Source organism: Lissotriton helveticus, chromosome 1_1 (genome assembly GCF_964261635.1).
Source record: "Lissotriton helveticus chromosome 1_1, aLisHel1.1, whole genome shotgun sequence".
Classification (NCBI taxonomy): Eukaryota; Metazoa; Chordata; class Amphibia; order Caudata; family Salamandridae; genus Lissotriton; species Lissotriton helveticus.
Window position 1 is genome coordinate 314,574,847 of NC_136057.1, and position 16,788 is coordinate 314,591,634.

General features: G+C 47.1%; 1 protein-coding gene across 1 annotated transcript in view; it reads right to left on the reverse strand.

Moving 5' to 3' along the window:
* Positions 1–11,320: 11,320 nt before the first annotated feature.
* Positions 11,321–16,788, reverse strand: part of MTPN (myotrophin) — a 314,032-nt gene continuing 308,564 nt past the window's right edge. Inside the window, exon 4 of the mRNA XM_078671781.1 lies at positions 11,321–16,102. Coding sequence (XP_078527907.1) covers positions 16,016–16,102 — 87 coding nt within the window. The 3' untranslated portion in view covers positions 11,321–16,015. The remainder of the gene's footprint in view (positions 16,103–16,788) is intronic.

The following is a 16,788-nucleotide window of genomic DNA, read 5'->3' on the forward strand; positions in this document are numbered from 1 at the left end:
TGGGTGGAAAAGCGTACAGAAAGCTGTTCGACAAGTTGATCCATAACGCATTCCCCAGCGTCCCCGGCTGGTAGTACCTGGAGGCGAAGTCTTGGCATTTGCTGTGTTAGGCGGAGGCGAACAGATCTACGTCTGGAGTCCCCCACCTTGCGAAGACTTCTCCTAGTACTTCGTCGTTTATGACCCATTCGTGGTTTTCCTGAATCAGTCTGCTCAGTGCGTCTGCCTGAACATTCTGCACACCTGGCAGAAGGGTAGCCGTTATCGTCAGTCCTCTGGCTAGCAGCCAGTGCCAGATCGCCTGCGCCTCCTGCGACAGAGCGCGATCTTGACCCCCCCACCCCCTGCTTGTTGAGGTAATACATCGTGGTCGTATTGTCCGTCTGAACAAGTAAAGAGTTGGTCCGGAAGGACGGATGAAAGGCCTTCAGTGCCAAGTGAACAGCTCTGAGTTCCAGGAAATTGATGTGGTACGTGGACTCAGTCGGGGACCACGTCCCTTGAATCTGTAGGTATCCGGAGTGCGCCCCCCCAGCCGCGGAGAGACGCATCCGTCTCTATAGTCTGCGTGGGAATGTCCTTGTGGAAGGGAACCCCTCTGAGGAGATTCTCCGCTGAACACCACCACTTCAGAGACTGAAGAGCATGCAGAGACAGTCGTATCTTGTCGTCCCAAGATAATTTCCTCTGATCCCACTGATCCTCCAAGCACTCCTGCAATGGTGTAGCCGTGCGTGTGGCGTGAGGAAGGTACAAGAGGTCATCGACCCCAGTAGAGAAGACACCGTCCTCACTGTTGTAGATGGAGCGGTCATAAGAGCCTGAGCCTTCCGAAGGAGTGATAATCGTCTCTCCTCCGAAGGAGACACGCTTGCTGACAGCGTATTGATGGAGGCTCCCAAGTACTGTATGCACTGGACCGGAGTCGGGACAGACTTGGACATGTTGATGTGCAGCCCCAGCTTGTTCAGGAGAACGCATATCTTCTGGAAGTGTGCTTGAGCTTCAGAGAAGGAGGAGGCCTTGATCAACCAATCGTCCAGGCACGGGTAGACAAACACCTTGTTCTTCCTTAGGTGTGCAGCTACCACTGCCATGCACTTCGAGAATGTTCTGAGCACAGACTTCAGCCCGAATGGCAGTACTGTGTACTGATAATGATTGGCGCCGACTTGGAATCGCCGGAACTTCCTGTGTTTGTGTGCAATGGGCACATGGAAGTACGCATCCTGTAGGTCTATAGCACATAGCCAGTCTCCCTGTTGCAGCGGAGGATAAATCTGATGCAACGACAGCATGCAAAACTTCTCTCTGCGAATCCACTTGTTTGCTTGTCGCAAATCCAGAATGGGCCTGAACTCGTTCTTGGCCTTCTTGCGAACCAGAAAGAACCGGGAGTACAGACCTCTTCCTCTTTGAGACAGAGGTACATCTTCTATCGCCCTTTTCCTTAACAGGATATCGGCCTCCACCTGGAGCTCGCGCAGTTGAAACTGCGAGTTGACCGGTGGAATTGATGGAGGCGGGCTGGTGAACCGTAGACTGTATCCATTGCAAACAATATTCAGCACCCACTTGTTTTGAGTAATTTTTCTCCACTCTGCCAGAAAAAATTGAACGCTTTCCCCCCACCGGAGCGGGTAACGGATGTAGGGGAAGTAACCGCTCAGGGTCGAGACCCGGCCGCGCCCTTGTTCGCTGTAGAGGACTGCTGACCTCCTCTACCCTTCTGGCGCTTCTGGAAGGGCCTCCGGAACTGCGGCTGTTGTTGCTGCTGCTGTCCCGAAGCCTGCCCTAGCCCTCTGCCCTGTGCCCCGAACCGTTTCTGGAACGGACAATAGGCCTTCTTGTCCTTGGGCTTGGGCTTCTCCAAGCCCACAGCCGTCAGAGTCTCGGCCTCCGCTTTCATGCAGGCCATCTCATCGTCCGCATGCTTGCCCGAGAAGGGCAGATTGGCCGCTCGCTGCTGGGCCTCCGGCTTGAGTGATGTGAGCCTGAGCCAAGCATGGCGCCGCTGGTTGATCCCATGGCAGTACCCATGGGCCGCCAAAAGCGAGACATCAGCAGCCGCGCTGATGACCTGGTTCGAAACCAGCATCCCTGCCTTCTGGATCTCCAGGAAATCCTCCTCCTTATCTCGTGGCAGAAGGACCGCGAACTGCTGGAGGGATTCCCACAGGGCACGATCATTCCGCCTCAACAAGGCCGCATCACTAGAGGCCTTCATGGTCGTAGATGCCGTCCCACAGGCCTTCCTGCCAGCTGAGTCGATCCAACGGCTCTCCTTATCCGGAGGCACGGTAGAAGACGGAGAGGGAGTGTTGTTTTCTGGCTGCCGTCACTATAACGGAGTCCGGAATAGGGTCAATCCGCAGAAAAGCAGGGTCGGAATCCGGGGCCCTGTACTTCTTAAGAAGACGGGATGGAGCGGCTTTCGTCACTGCAGGCGTGAGGAACAGCTCCTCCGCCGGCTCTACCAATCCTGGCACGAGCGGTAGTAGAGGGCGAGACAAATGCTTCTTGTGAAGTGGGACTTTAGAGAGCCTCCCAAAGGCACTTGACGCCTGCCAGATTGACTCCTGGCGCCAGAACTCCTTCTGCGCCTCCTCGGCGTCGAAAAACGGTGACTGGACGGCGAGCGTCGGCCCCTCGACGTCGAGCTTCGTCTCCGACGGCGAGCGCCTATCCCTCAACGGCGAATGTCTTCGCCTCGACGGCGACCTCTTACGCCTCGACAACGACCTTCTATGCCTCGACGGTGACCTCCTGTGCCTCGACGGCGACCTTCGCCCCAACAGCAATCTTCTCCTTGACGTCAAGGATCCCCTCGGCGATGACCGTCTCCTCTTTGCTGACGGCGAACGGCGGTGTCGCCTCGACGGCGAGCGCCGACGCTGGGCCTCTCGACGTCGAATACTCGACGACGACATCGTCACCGGAGACTTCGAAGGCGGTCTGTTCAGTCCCTCGATGCAGAGCGTCGACGTCGCTTCGACCCACAGCCCTGGGGAGACGGGGAACAGACTGCAGTCAGCCCTCTCGACGTCGTGGTCGGTGCAATCGACGCAGACGGAGAATGGGGACGTTTGATGGTCTTCCTGCCCCTGGGGAGCCCCCCAGAGGCCTCAGGATGGGTAGAGGAAGCCCCTCCAGACCCACCTTGCGCCTTCAGCCTTCTGTCCTCCAGGCCCTGAAGTCTGATCTTCATTCTATCCCTCAGGGTCCTGCCAGAAAAGCCCTGACAAACCTCTGGGACATGAGAAGAGGGAAGGCAGATGATACACACCTCGTGTGGGTCCGATTTGGCCTTCTTCCTGGAGCACTCTGGGCATTTGTCGAATAATGCAGGCATATTGACAATCAAAGAGTGCACCAAAAGACAAACAGGAAGAAAACCCACCAAAGTACTTCAGAAAAGCACTCAAATAACTTTGAAAAAGTAAACAAATCACCAATAAACCCTTGAAAAGGGAGAGCCTAATGCTCCAGGGTCCTGCTGGCAGGAGCCGGAAAAAAGAACTGAAAGTAAAAGGGACCTGCAGTGCATTCTGGGATACTGTGAAGTTCTGGAAAGTTCTCTTAAAGGCACAGTATCCTGTTCTGAGCCACATAATGGCAGCCTATGGGGCTTGTCTGTCCATGCCTTCCTCTCTATCATTCCAGAGGGGTTTTACTGTTAAAGCAAGGGAAATCTGGGCAGGCTTTGCGGTTTGTGGAGGAATTTCTAGTTGAAGTACTGGACAGTGTAGCATGTGGATATAGGCTGCATTATCTGTCTTTAATTCTCTCTTAAGTGTCTGTGCAGTTCTGCATTTTTCAACACCTTAAGAGATTATTTTTGATTGCTCTGGGGTCCACGCACATGGGCGGGACTATTCACTAGATTATGACTATACACAGAGATCCCCTACTACAGAACCACCTTTAGCTTTTCCATGACAAGGCTGACATCACCATGCTGATGGTGACTGATGAGGATCAGGAGAGAGAGCGAACCTCTCCCTGACAGCCTCTCATACAGCCCCAAAGATGGGTCAGTGGATGGAGTTGTTTTTTCAGACACCCTCACTGCCCCACAGCAGACTGACTGCAAGCACGTCTTGCAGCAGTATGCTACGCTCTTCTACTTGATCCCTGGTCAGACAAACTAGTGTTCCCATGATGTGGACACAGGTGACTGTGCACCGGTCAAGAAAAAAATCTATTGACAGTCTGATCATGTCAAGGAAATCATCAGAGCTGAAGTCCGCAAGATGCTGGAGCTAGGGGTTGTTGAACCCTCTGAGAGCCCCAGGGCCAGCCCAGTGGTTCTAGACCCCAAACCTCATCCCCCAGGGTTGAAAGAGAAAGGAACTCCTGTGTGTACTATTGAGGGCTCAACTCTGGCACCAAGACAGATGCTCACCCTATCCCAGGAGCTGATGAGTTGATAGAAATGTGGCTGCGCCCAATTTATCTAAGGCCCTTTGACTTAACTGGTTTAATAAGGTATGTAAAAGTTTAATAGGATCTTAAATGTTTTTGGTTTTTTATTTAATCTGTTTTTAATATGGCCTACTTGATGAAATTGTGCTTTTATGATCGGTTTATAAATAGATCGAATAAAGATTTAATGATGATGAAGACTTAACTGCAGGGTACTGGCAGATTTGCATGGCACCAGGAGCAAAAGAAAATAAATACAGCATTCTCCACACCTGATGGGCATTATCAGTTCACTATTATGCCTTCTGGTTTAAAGAATGCCCCAGCCACTTTCCAAAGGTTGGTGAATCAAGTCCTTGCTGGTTTGGAGTCCTTTAGTGCAGCATATCTAGATGATATTGCTGTCAGGATCACCTGATCCACCTGGGGAAGGTTTTAAAAGCTCTGCAAAATGCAGACCTATCAGGGCATCCAAATGCCAGATAGGGCAGGGAACTGTGGTATGCTTGGGCCACCTTTTTGGTGGAGCCAAGTGCAACCCTTACAGCCCAAGATCCAGGCCCTCCTAGACTGGACAGCTCCAAGAACCCAGACTCAAGTCAGGGCATTCCTTGGCTTGACTGGGTACTACATGAGGTTTGTGAAGAGTTATGGGTCCACTATGACTCCCCTCACAGAACCTACCTCCAAGAAGATGCCCAAAAAGGTAAACTGGACAGTTAGCTGTCAAATGGCTTTTGACACCCTGAAAGAGAATGTGCTCAGCACCAATTCCCAACGCTCTAGACTATACCAAGCAGTTCATAGTGCAGACTGAGGCCTCTGAGCTAGAGATAGGAGTGGTCCTATGCCAGACCAATGATTAAGACCAAGACCAACCTGGGAGCAGCATTGGAGTGCCATTGAGAGGGAGGCATTTGCTGTGGTTTGGTCCTTGAAGAAGCTGAGACCATACCGGTTTGGTACTCACTTCCTAGTTCAAACTGACCACAGACCTCTCACATGGCTAATGCAGATGAAAGGTGAAAATCCTAAACTGTTGAGGTGGACCTTCTCCCTTCAGGGAATGGACTTTATAGTGGAGCACAGACCTGGGACTGACCATGCCAATACAGATGGACTTAACAGGTTCTTGCAATTAGACAATGTAGACTTGCTAAGAAAAGTTTAGTCTCATTCTCTTTCGTTGTGGGGAGGGGCGGGGGGGTGTAAGAAAGAAAGTGCCTTCTTTTTGCATGGTAGCCCCCACTTTTTGCTAAACTGCTGATGTACTCAGAGTGTGTCCTGGGCTCCTGCCAAATATCTACCCAGGTTCTATGTTCTTTCCCTATACCTACATTGAAAACAAAACCCAATTGGCACTCTCTGCCCACAGGTCAGCCCCTGGTAAAAGCTACCACAGGTACCCAGGTCACTGTGACCAGAGAAGGCCTCTAAGGGCTGCAGCACTTAATGTGACACCCTTAGAGACCCTGTACCCTTACAAACACTTCCTTTGCAGGCTGCGTATTTTGGTGCAGAACAAAGTGAAGAGTCGAGATGGCACACATCCCTGTGCACAATGCCTACAACCCAGTGCCCTGGCATAGATCAGCCATCCCTCTAGCTGGGTGCACTATACCAGGGGTGAGGGTACAGGTGCATGAGCCCTGTGCCCTTCCAGTGTCTAATCCAATTCTTAAACATTGTTAAGTGCAGTAATGCCATTAAGAGTATATATTTTTTTTTATCAAAGGTAATGTTTATTTAGACCTTCGGTCCTTAAACATAAGAAAATGTCCATCTTTCCATTAAATAATATCATTAATCATTTATATACCATAAATTATAATACCATAATAAATCATTATTTCATTTCCTAATCTAATTCCTAAGGTCCTTATATACAAATCATAACATCCAAATTTTATAAACACCAAAAACTTTAACTTCAAGCATAAATCTCCCCAGTGCACATGCTATGTCCAAATAGGTCATTTCGTTTACAATTCTGCTGCCTGCGCATGGTTCTTTATCCCATATTTTAAAAATATTGGTCGTAAAAACAATTTCTATGCGTCAAGTAGGCCTGGGTGGTAAATTCCGTTCCGCTTGCGGAATTTGGGTAATTTTGCGTTTCGCGGAGAACGAGGAATTGCCAAAAATTCTGCGATCCGCAGTTTCGCTAATTTTTTTGCTTGTTCGCGCTTCCAAAATGCGTGTTCGCAAGTTATTTGTCCCCGAGCACGCACACAGAGTTCGTGAACAGGAAAAAAGCATCACGAATGGGCGGAACAAGCAATTCCGCATGTTTGTGGAATTTGTTACCGTTTTGAGGAGCTTTGTGTAGCGCGACTACGCAAATTTCGCCCACCCCTAGTGTCAAGAACCTTAAGACAACGTCATTAAGAGCATATGGTTCTGGGACTTTGTCATTACGAACTCCACAGGCCCATAATGGCTTTTTCTGAAAACTGGGAAGTTTGGTATCCAGACCAGACCCAGAATCACACTTTGGTACACCCTTGCCTGCAGGCCACCTGAACCTTGCGCCTCGTTCGCCACTTTCATCGCTGATTTGATCACACCCCACAGCATCGCCTCCATGGACTATATACTAATCGGAGACCTGAACTTCCACCTAGACAACCCCTGCGACCCCCAACTCCGCCACCCTCCTGGACAACCTTGCCAACATCGGAATGAAGCAGCTTGTCCCCACCCCTACCCACAAGGCAGGACACACCCTTAACCCCATCTTCGCAGGTGGGAACAACATCAGCTTTAGCCACACCACGCACCCCCATGGACAGACCACCACTGCGTACACTTCCTCGTCAACAAACCCACACCACCCAAACTTGCACCAGGCACTCCATGAAGAAACTGGAACAAAGTCACAGAGGAGCAGCTCAACTCCACCCTCAACCGCGATGCCCCCACCACCTCGACCAACGCCAACCTCGCAGCCAAACAACTCCACAGATGGATCACCAACTGCGCAGACTAGCTCGCACCCCTAAGAAACCCAGACAGACAGCATCCCAGGAAGGCCGCCTGGTTCACCGCTGACCTCCACAAATCCAGACGCACCTACAGACGTCTCAAGAAGACCTGGAGAAACAGATAAACCTTGGCAGATCACACCACCTACAAGGACGCCATGACGGAATACCACCAACGCATCAGATCCACCAAAAGGACCTTCACCCAGAACAAGATCCTCGCCAATTCCAGCAACTTAAAGGAGCTCTTCAACATCATTCAGGAATTCATCAAACCCCCCAGTAAAACCACGGACATCACCCCCTCCCAGGACCTCTGCAACAAGCTTGGCGCCGACTTCCATCTGAAAATCAAGGTCCTCTACGACACTTTCAAAGACCAGACTTCTGACTCCGAAACCACTCCCTCCTCCAGCAACGCCAGCCAGCCCACCATCTCCTCATGGACCCCAGTCACCACCACAGACACTGCATCAACCATGAAAGGCATCCACTCAAGAGCTCCCACCGACCCCTACCCCCGCAGATCTTCCACAGAGCCGCCATTGCTCCGGAACTTCTCGCACCATCAACACCGCCTTCAAAAACGCCACCTTTCCCGAAGACTGGCAACACGCAGAAGTCAGACCCCTACTCAAGAAGCCATCAGCCGATCTCACAGACCTCAAGAACTACCGACCCATCTCCCTCCTCCGCTTCGCGGCTAAAGTCACAAAGACCGCCAACGTCCAACTCACAAAATTCATCGAAGAGAACTCCATTCTTGACCCCTCCTTATCTGGATTCTGCAGCAACCACAGCACGGAGACCGCTCTACTTGCCGCCACAGACATCCGCACCCTCCTCGACCAAGGACACACCGCGGCCCTGATCCTACTCGACCGCTCTGCAGCGTTCGACACAGTCTCCCACCGCGCACTCACCACCAGACTTCACGATGCCGGCATACAGGGAACCACCCTCGACTAGCTCAGCTCCTTCCTCACCGGCAGAATACAAAGAATCAGACCGTCACCCTTCCTCTCCGAACCCATGAAAATCAACTGCGGGGTACCCGAAGGATCGTGGCTCAGTACCACGCTCTTCAACATCTACATGGCCCCCCCCTCACCGCCATTGTCAGACAGCACAGACTCAGTACAGTATCCTACGCAGATGGCACCCAGCTCATCCTCTCCCTCACCAAGGACCCCATTACCATCAGACAACTTCTAGGAAGGAATGAAGAATGTTGCATCCTGGATGTGCAGCAGCTGCCTGAATCTGAACTTGGAGAAGACAGAGATCCTTGTCCTTGGACCCTCACCCTCTGCAGCCTCCCCACCCCCACGGACAATGCCTGAAAACTCGGCATTGTACTAGACTCCTCCCTCTCCAGGACCAGACAGGTCAACGCTGTCGCCTCCACCTGCTTCAACACTCTCCACATCCTAGGAGAGACCTTCAAATGGACCCCCCCCCCCCCAAAATCAAGGAAACTCGTCACCCACACACTCATAACAAGCAGACTGGACTAAAGAAACGCCCTCCATGCCGGGTTACTAGGGAAGTATGCCCAATCAAGTATTGCTCAGGGGAAACCAGTGTGTCTCTCACCATAGTGACACTGGCACCTAAGCCAGTGTGGGTTTAATGTGCTGAGAGGTTTGATACCAAACTTCTCTGTTTTCAGTGTAGCCATTATGGTGCTGTGGAGTTCGTGATGACAAATTCCCAGCACCATATACTCTTAATGGTAGCACTGCACTTAGTGCCCAGGAATGGACTTGGCCCTAACATGCACCTGTACCCTCCCAACTGGCAAAGGGCACCCAGCTAGAGGGGTGACTGATTTATGTCAGGGCAGTGGTTTGTGGGCATGGCACACAGGGATGTGTGGTATGTCGACTCTTCACTTTGTTCTGTACCAAGACACGCAGCCTACAAAGGCAGTGTGTGAGTGTCAGGGTACAGGCCCCCTAAGGGTAGTACAATAAGTGCTGCAGCCCTTAGAGGCCTTCTCTGGCCACAGTGCCCTGGGTACCTGTGGTACCATTTACCAGGGGCTGACATGTGGCCAGATATGCCAATTGGGTTTAGGCTTCACTGCAATTTTAGAGAAGGAACATAGGCCCTGGGTACCTGATTAGCAGGAGCCTAGGGCACACTCAAGTCAAAGAACATTAGCAATTTAGCAAAAAGTGGGGTCATACCATGCAGAAAGAGGGCACTTTCTCACACATCTACATACCAGACACCGTCCAGTATGGAACAAACATGGGGCCCATCACACACCTATGAAAGACACTAGCATCCCCTACATTGCAGCAAAGAAGAAAATCACCTTGTACCAATAGGCGGACCTGCTTACTACCATGTAAGTTAGACAGTGGCTTGTTCCGTATCCATTCTGACATAAGTTCTCCTAATGTTATCGGCAATGACCCGGATCCACCAAGACCTGCAGGTCACAAGGGATCCGATTAATAAGGAACTGGCAAACATAACTCATACAAGTAGTCCACATTGTGTGTAGATAGGGTTCCCAGTGTTGCAACTTCATTCTTAAGTAATTTTTTTATATTATTCAAGTTGAGTGATTATACTTGCCTGCCTTCTAATTGTATAACACATATATTTTGTACATGTATATTTTGAGGTATTGTTCGAGTCAGAGCGTTGTTCGAATGGACTTTGTCATCTTTATTGCAGCTGTGAAAGTTGTACTGTGCCCAGACTCAACTTTCTCAAAAATCTGATTAGAGTTCGGCGTTTCAAGTTACTCGAACATCCAAGGATCCTTGGCAAACCAACTTTCAATTGTAGACGGATTACACTGGGCCTAAGTTAGTGAGGAACAGCAGCAATCTCACATTGGAAAAGGATAGAAAAACAGAGACTGCAAGGATCAGGAATAAAGCCCAACACTGTGCTTAACTAGAGCCAACACTAGTGTGACATGCTCTCTAATTCTAGTATGTTCATTTGAGATCTTTTCTGAATAGTGAATATCTGTATCCATGTACATTCATGTTGATTAGACGTAAACATATTACCATAAACAATATTTCGTTAATCTAATACGTTATTCTTACTTTCTACAAACGCTAAGAAATTCCCATCTGTTGAAAATGCTTAAAATTTAGATTTCAAGCATTTTCTTAAATCTCCTTTAAAACATGCTTATCTACACAAAGTACATTTATGGCCATGAATGTCCGGCCTCTCTTGCATTTTCTGTTATAAGCCAAACTTATTGGCTATGCAAAGCTGATGGCAATGACAATTCTTTCTTTTATTTCAGCAATGACCTGGCGGTCGGAACAGGGTACTGCAAGGCACGTTGAATCTTAGAAATCTGGAAACTGAAAGATGCCAATGGCTCATTCATCAAATGGAAACCATCAGAGGAATGGTACCCTTTGTTGTCTCTCACGATTAATTTTACCGCAAAAGTATCCCACAGTGAAAAAGAGAAGGATTGCTCTGTATAAACTATGCATAAGATAAAGAAATTATTGTGACAAAGTCTGATGATTCAGCGTACTTTTCAGATGTAAAGCAGCCCCTCGTGCTTTCCAATGAAGTCTCTACATAGGAGTTTGAAGGGTGCAACTGAAAAGCCAATGAAAGCTACTCACCTGGGCGGATCCAAAATACGATGGCCAATGCTTAACGCTAACGGCTGGAGGGGGTTCATCCTGGCAAGCCAACAGTTGGAAGGGGACTCACCCAAAGACCACACTGTGCATTGAGCACAAGAGTTAGGCTTCTATATTCAAAGTTCATTTGAAGAGCACAAACAGTACATAATGTCTCCCACTGTGATTTTATAATATGGAAAGTACGGTATAAGAGGGAAAGTAGGGAGGGGGGCCAAAATAGGCATGAGCGTACGCAAGAACGATTAATAAAACACTGGACTCCTCTGGTTTGTAGCACAATTCAAGTTTATTCCATTTGATCTTGCAAATGAAAACTGAAAAATACAAATGCTGCTCCACAATCTGATTCGGAAATACAGGAGATAAATCAAACTGTGTCAAACAGGTACATGATGATAAATGAAGTTCAAACTAGGCAATGCTCAAAGCTCTTCTCTTGTCCCTCTGTTACTGCTAGCAGACAATTGCTTATCCTTTTAGAAAACTGAATTCATAATTTTGTTGTATTGTAAAATTGCATGCAAAACACTGCAATTGCGTAATCAAAACCAACGACACCGCACTCTGTCCATCCTTAAAAAAGCTGCTTCCTCTGCTGCGGATACAGGGAAGGGTGAGAGCACCATGGGGAATGGTCGGGAGGGCTATGTACGGAGATTAGAGGAGTGTAAATATTTCTTCCCAAGACCTACTTTCCCTTTCCAAACTGATGAAATAAAAATTGGAAAGGCCCAATCAAAGGAAGGTAATAAGGATTAGAACAAGAAGCAAACACGATCAAAGGTGCCTTAGAGATCAGGCCGACATTCAAAATAGTGCAAGCATTACTAACTTTAAAACAAATTTGTACACATAGCAGCCCCAGAAGTCATGTTGTACACATCAAGTTCCTTGACAGTCTGCTCATTGGAAGTTTGACAGACAGCCAGCCCTTCTTTCTAGAGGGGAGCATTTCTTAGAAAAACAGTTCTACAAAAGCCCTTTCAAATACCAAGAGAGCTGGCAGAAAAAGCTACAGAACTGATTGTCACAAGCTACCTGCATGTGTTCTACTTTTTATTGACTTTCATACACCCGGAAGAAGGCTTAGACTCGGCGTTGGCCAATTAGGAAGAAGTGACCCCACTTTTTTTTAATATGCATTACCACTAAGGTCCGATGCCAATTCTTTGTGTTTGGAGATGGTAGCGTAATATTTCATAAGAACCCATCCTGCAGAATAAACAGAAGCTGCTTTTGTTCTTACATAAACTATGTGATGTTTTGGCATAGCACGAGTGACGGGGGGACTAATGCCTAAAACACAAACCCTCACCCAAAGCAATGACTAACAAAACACTTCATGATAAGGAACAGAACCAGGACCCCACCCTGGCAACACCTACTCCCCACTCTAGTTAATGTCATTCGTAGAACCAGTCCCTCTCAAACCTTTACAACATTATTCAAATATGCCTGGATGTTAATAGGTCTGGATGAAGACAATCATATTAGGAAATCCCTCTGCACATGCATGAAAAACAGCACAGGAATCATATTAGGAAATCCCTCTGCACATGCTTGGAAAACAGCACAGGAATACCTAGCCCTTCCCCCTGCTGAACACAAGTACATGTAGTGGAAGGTCAGGAGAGAGACCACTACTAGCAAAGACATCAGAAAAGAGGAGACTTAAAAGGCATGCCTAGGGACATGGGAACAGGATTCAAGCAGCAAGTAAAGTTATGGATTATAATAAGTATGAATGAACTATTGAATCTGTATTTTAAGTACAGGCGATAGTCACAGCTTCTTTCCGTTTGAGACCACAACAAGTTTAACTATTAAGAAGATGCCACGTAAGTGCTAACTTTCATAAGAAATAAAGTTGGAAATTGTAGAGAAGGAAGGCTCCGTTCCCATGCCTAAAATAATGGAATCATACCTTTGAAAAGTATGACCATGCAAAAAATACTAAACCAAATTGGGGAAAAAATACCAGCCTACCCAAAAAAACAAAGACCCCCACTGAACTTAATGAAGGCATATGGTCTCACCACTGGCATAATGTCATGGCACTCAACGGAGAGGAAAGCTTCAGGTGATAAGTTTCATTGTCATGACACAAAGATGTAGTCTATAAATTAATCAACCACCCATGTTCATTCTGACTAATGAAAGCCACTGGAGGTCGGGAATCATACACTCTTTGCACGGACACCAACAATGACCACATTATGGAGTGTGTGGTGCAGGCTCAATATTTTGCTTTTTGTTTGGTGATTCACCTCAGTTCTTATGGGAAATGAAGGTATGGATGTTCGGGTCCTACTGTTTTGAATTTTCTAATAAGTGCTTGGAATCTAGAACAGCAAGCAATTGCATCTTGCGCAGGGTAGGATACTGGAAATAATTTAGTGAGGGCGACAAATTAGCCCAGTTGAAGAGCTGGGTACTAGGACAAACATCTACTTCTCAGCCGGAATAATTGTTTTAGTGGTAGAAAGTGAATACATTCTTTTATACAGACACCTGCTGACCAGAAAACATAAATGAGCCTCAAAGGGGCTGTAAAGCTGACTTTATTTGAGCCACAGGACTTAAGGTTGCACACTTCGAACGGCAGGCACTGATTGGTGTATATTAATGGTTATATCGATAGTTGCTGAAAAATGCATCTTTAGATGATATGAAGATGGAAAGAAATAGAGGGCTTGTTCCCCATAAATCGCAAGGATACTCTCCCCCTCGCCCCCCCTTAAAAAAAAATCAAACTACTAGGGACCATTATTCTAATGATGGTACCTGGTGTTCGGGGACACTGAGAAGCGGGGAACAAAGGACCAGGTGAGTAGCTAACCTGTGGAAGATAAGGTCTACACAGCTCATTTGTTGTCCTGTCTGTCTGCACAGGATGTTCTTGGAATCCTCGTGAAGTTAAAAATAACTAGTCATATTGGAGCTAAATGGCCTGGAGAGAAAAAAAGTTAGTGAAAAGTTGCAGGTGAGGGGCAGAATGCTTAATGAACACTTGGCCATTCACACCTGCAAGAAGCAGGAGCCAGTTATCAAGTGTTGTAAATTCTTCAGTAAATGTTAGCAACACATCAGTATTTCTTTCTAAAATGCACCACAGATAAATCTGAAATTGCTTAAGTGTAAAACATTCGTTTTGTACAGGACAAACATTAACAGAAGTTAGTCTTCCCGAGTTTATCTGCATTACCATGGTTGGGCTTACAACCATTACACCGCCTCCTCTTCTTGTGGCTTCCATGAAGACACCCTGAAGTAAGCATCCACAACTGATCTCTTCAACAACTTGCTACTTTGTTTTTAAGGCAGACATAAAAGTGGATAGTCAGCCAGGTGCCACTGGGTTGATTTCTTCACATTGCGAACTAAGGCCTCTTAGCATTGGAGGTACATTCAGATGTATTTAATAGAAAAAGCTACAGAAAGGCTTATATCAATCAACTAGCAGAGCCCCAAACATTGTTAAACAACAAGAAATCAGTGGCGTCACAAACAAGCATGTACTGATAGGTCTAAGTTGCGATGTCTAAATTGAGATTTCTTTCAAGAATGAGAACTTTACATTGATGAAAAATCCAGTGAATGCACACACTGCGATTTTTCAGGTCAGAATGGCAACCATCAGACAGTGCCACAATTGCTTCGCTGCCTTCCCATAAACAAAACAAATGCCAGGAGCTGTACTCGGTAATAGCTAGCTAATTAAAAGAACAGTTTGGGTGTGCTTGGGGAGTCTGTAACTACTCTTCAGGAGACAGAAGACTACACGAATACCAAGTCAAGGAGTCACATCAGACGATTTGGGAGTTGCCCATATACTCAAACAGATAGACTTATCGCATGGTTTGGTTCGGTGTGTTTAAGACTTCACAAAATATACTACTTTGAGTCGCTGCTCAGCCATCTAGCAAGCTTCTGTAAAGACGCAGTTTGACTACGCATTATTGGACACTGGTTTATAATACGATGAATAACTACTTCAGAATGGATACATTTGAATTCTTTTCCAAAAACCGCTTTAATTGATCCATAATTTACGCTCATGTTGGACACTACATGAATGAAAATGGAACCCAAGAGACTCGACCTTTCTGGGGCTACAATAATTGCTCAGAAGTCTTTCTAAAGTAGGTGCTGGTGAGGGACAGTTGAGAAAGGGAATGAAAGAGGTGACAATGGGATCAGTACCATACTTGCCCAAAAAGGTAATGTGATGGAGGTTTACATCAGGGACTATAACAGGGCAAATATACTTTGGTCTGCGTTTTTGTACTCAAGTTTGAAGGATAAGAGGGGAAATCTCATTTGCTTTACTTTTGCCATCCCGTTCGTTCTCAATAAGAAGCCAAGTGATCAAAGATAGATGGTCTTTAGTGGTTAGTGTACCCCTCGAGAGACAGCTGTTGTGCGGGGCATACAGTACTGCGCTACCCGAAAGAACATTGTTAGTAGACTTTTAAAAAAAAAGTTCTGGCTGATGGCCAGGGGGATTGGCAGAGGGAGTCTCCTATCAGTCACAGTCCAGCAATCCATACTGAAAAACTAAATTGCAATTGTGGGCAGCAGGGTCACTATGCAGCAGGGCAGTAGCTGTGGTAGGTCTCTGCTTCAGGTGCACACGACTGCATACTCAATATAACTTCATTTAAAGAGACTCCAACAAAACCAATTATTCAAACCAGCCTGAAGATTTCCATGGGAGGAGCTCTGGGAGCAGTTGACTCTACTACCTTTGGAGGAATAACTTACAGAAAATTTGATTTCGCCCTCCAAGCAGTTCCTTTCTTAGGCGAGCTGCCTCCATGATATGGAATCCCCTCCTCCCATTTGATCCCCAAAAGGTTTGAGCTGAAGACGCTGGCAGATACAGAGAGTTAGAGAGACAAAAAGGCAGCGATATGAACCACTGCCAGAGAGGCATCTGAAATGTAGCGGTCCGCCTTCCTATCACTGGAGGAGGGCTTTGATCGCCTGGTTATCGGCTGCTTCGTAGGCATTAAGTCCATCCGGGCCTTTCACCGTCTTATCCGCACCCTAAAGGAACAAGAGGAAAATAGTTATTGAGAATGAATCTTAAAAGCACACCCTCAAATCTCTAGCCAAAATAGCTGCTCATCATTAAGAGAAAGGTTAAACAAAAACAACATTGTTACGTTGTTGCCTTTACTTCAGTCTTCGTGTCCATTTTCAGATATCAATAATTCTAGTGAAGTTCAGAGCTCTGAGTACAACACGCTATTCACAGAATCTGCCAGTGAGATCAATATATTATCTAGCGAGACTGACATTCTAACATCGCCAAATACAGGGGGGGTTGAATATATTGGAGCCCTGTAAATATATGTGATGAAATACATCAACCTCTGTCTCACAGGATTGCTTCTAATTCCACTGAAGACAAACTGAAGGCTTGTGAACACACTAGGCTAAAAATAGCAACTCCTCCAGATTAAAAATAGCAAAGCCACCAGAGTAAAAATAGCAACGCCCCCAGAGTAAAAATAGCAACGCCTCGAGAGTAAAAATAGCAACGCCTCGAGAGTAAAAATAGCAACGCCTCGAGAGTAAAAATAGCAACGCCTCGAGAGTAAAAATAGCAACGCCTCCTTAGTAAAAGTATCAGAATTACTTAAATCCCTGTTGGTGCATCTTCCACACCGCTTGTCTTTTGACCACTGACGCCACAATGCCAGACCATTCATCTGGCTCAATCTGAAAGC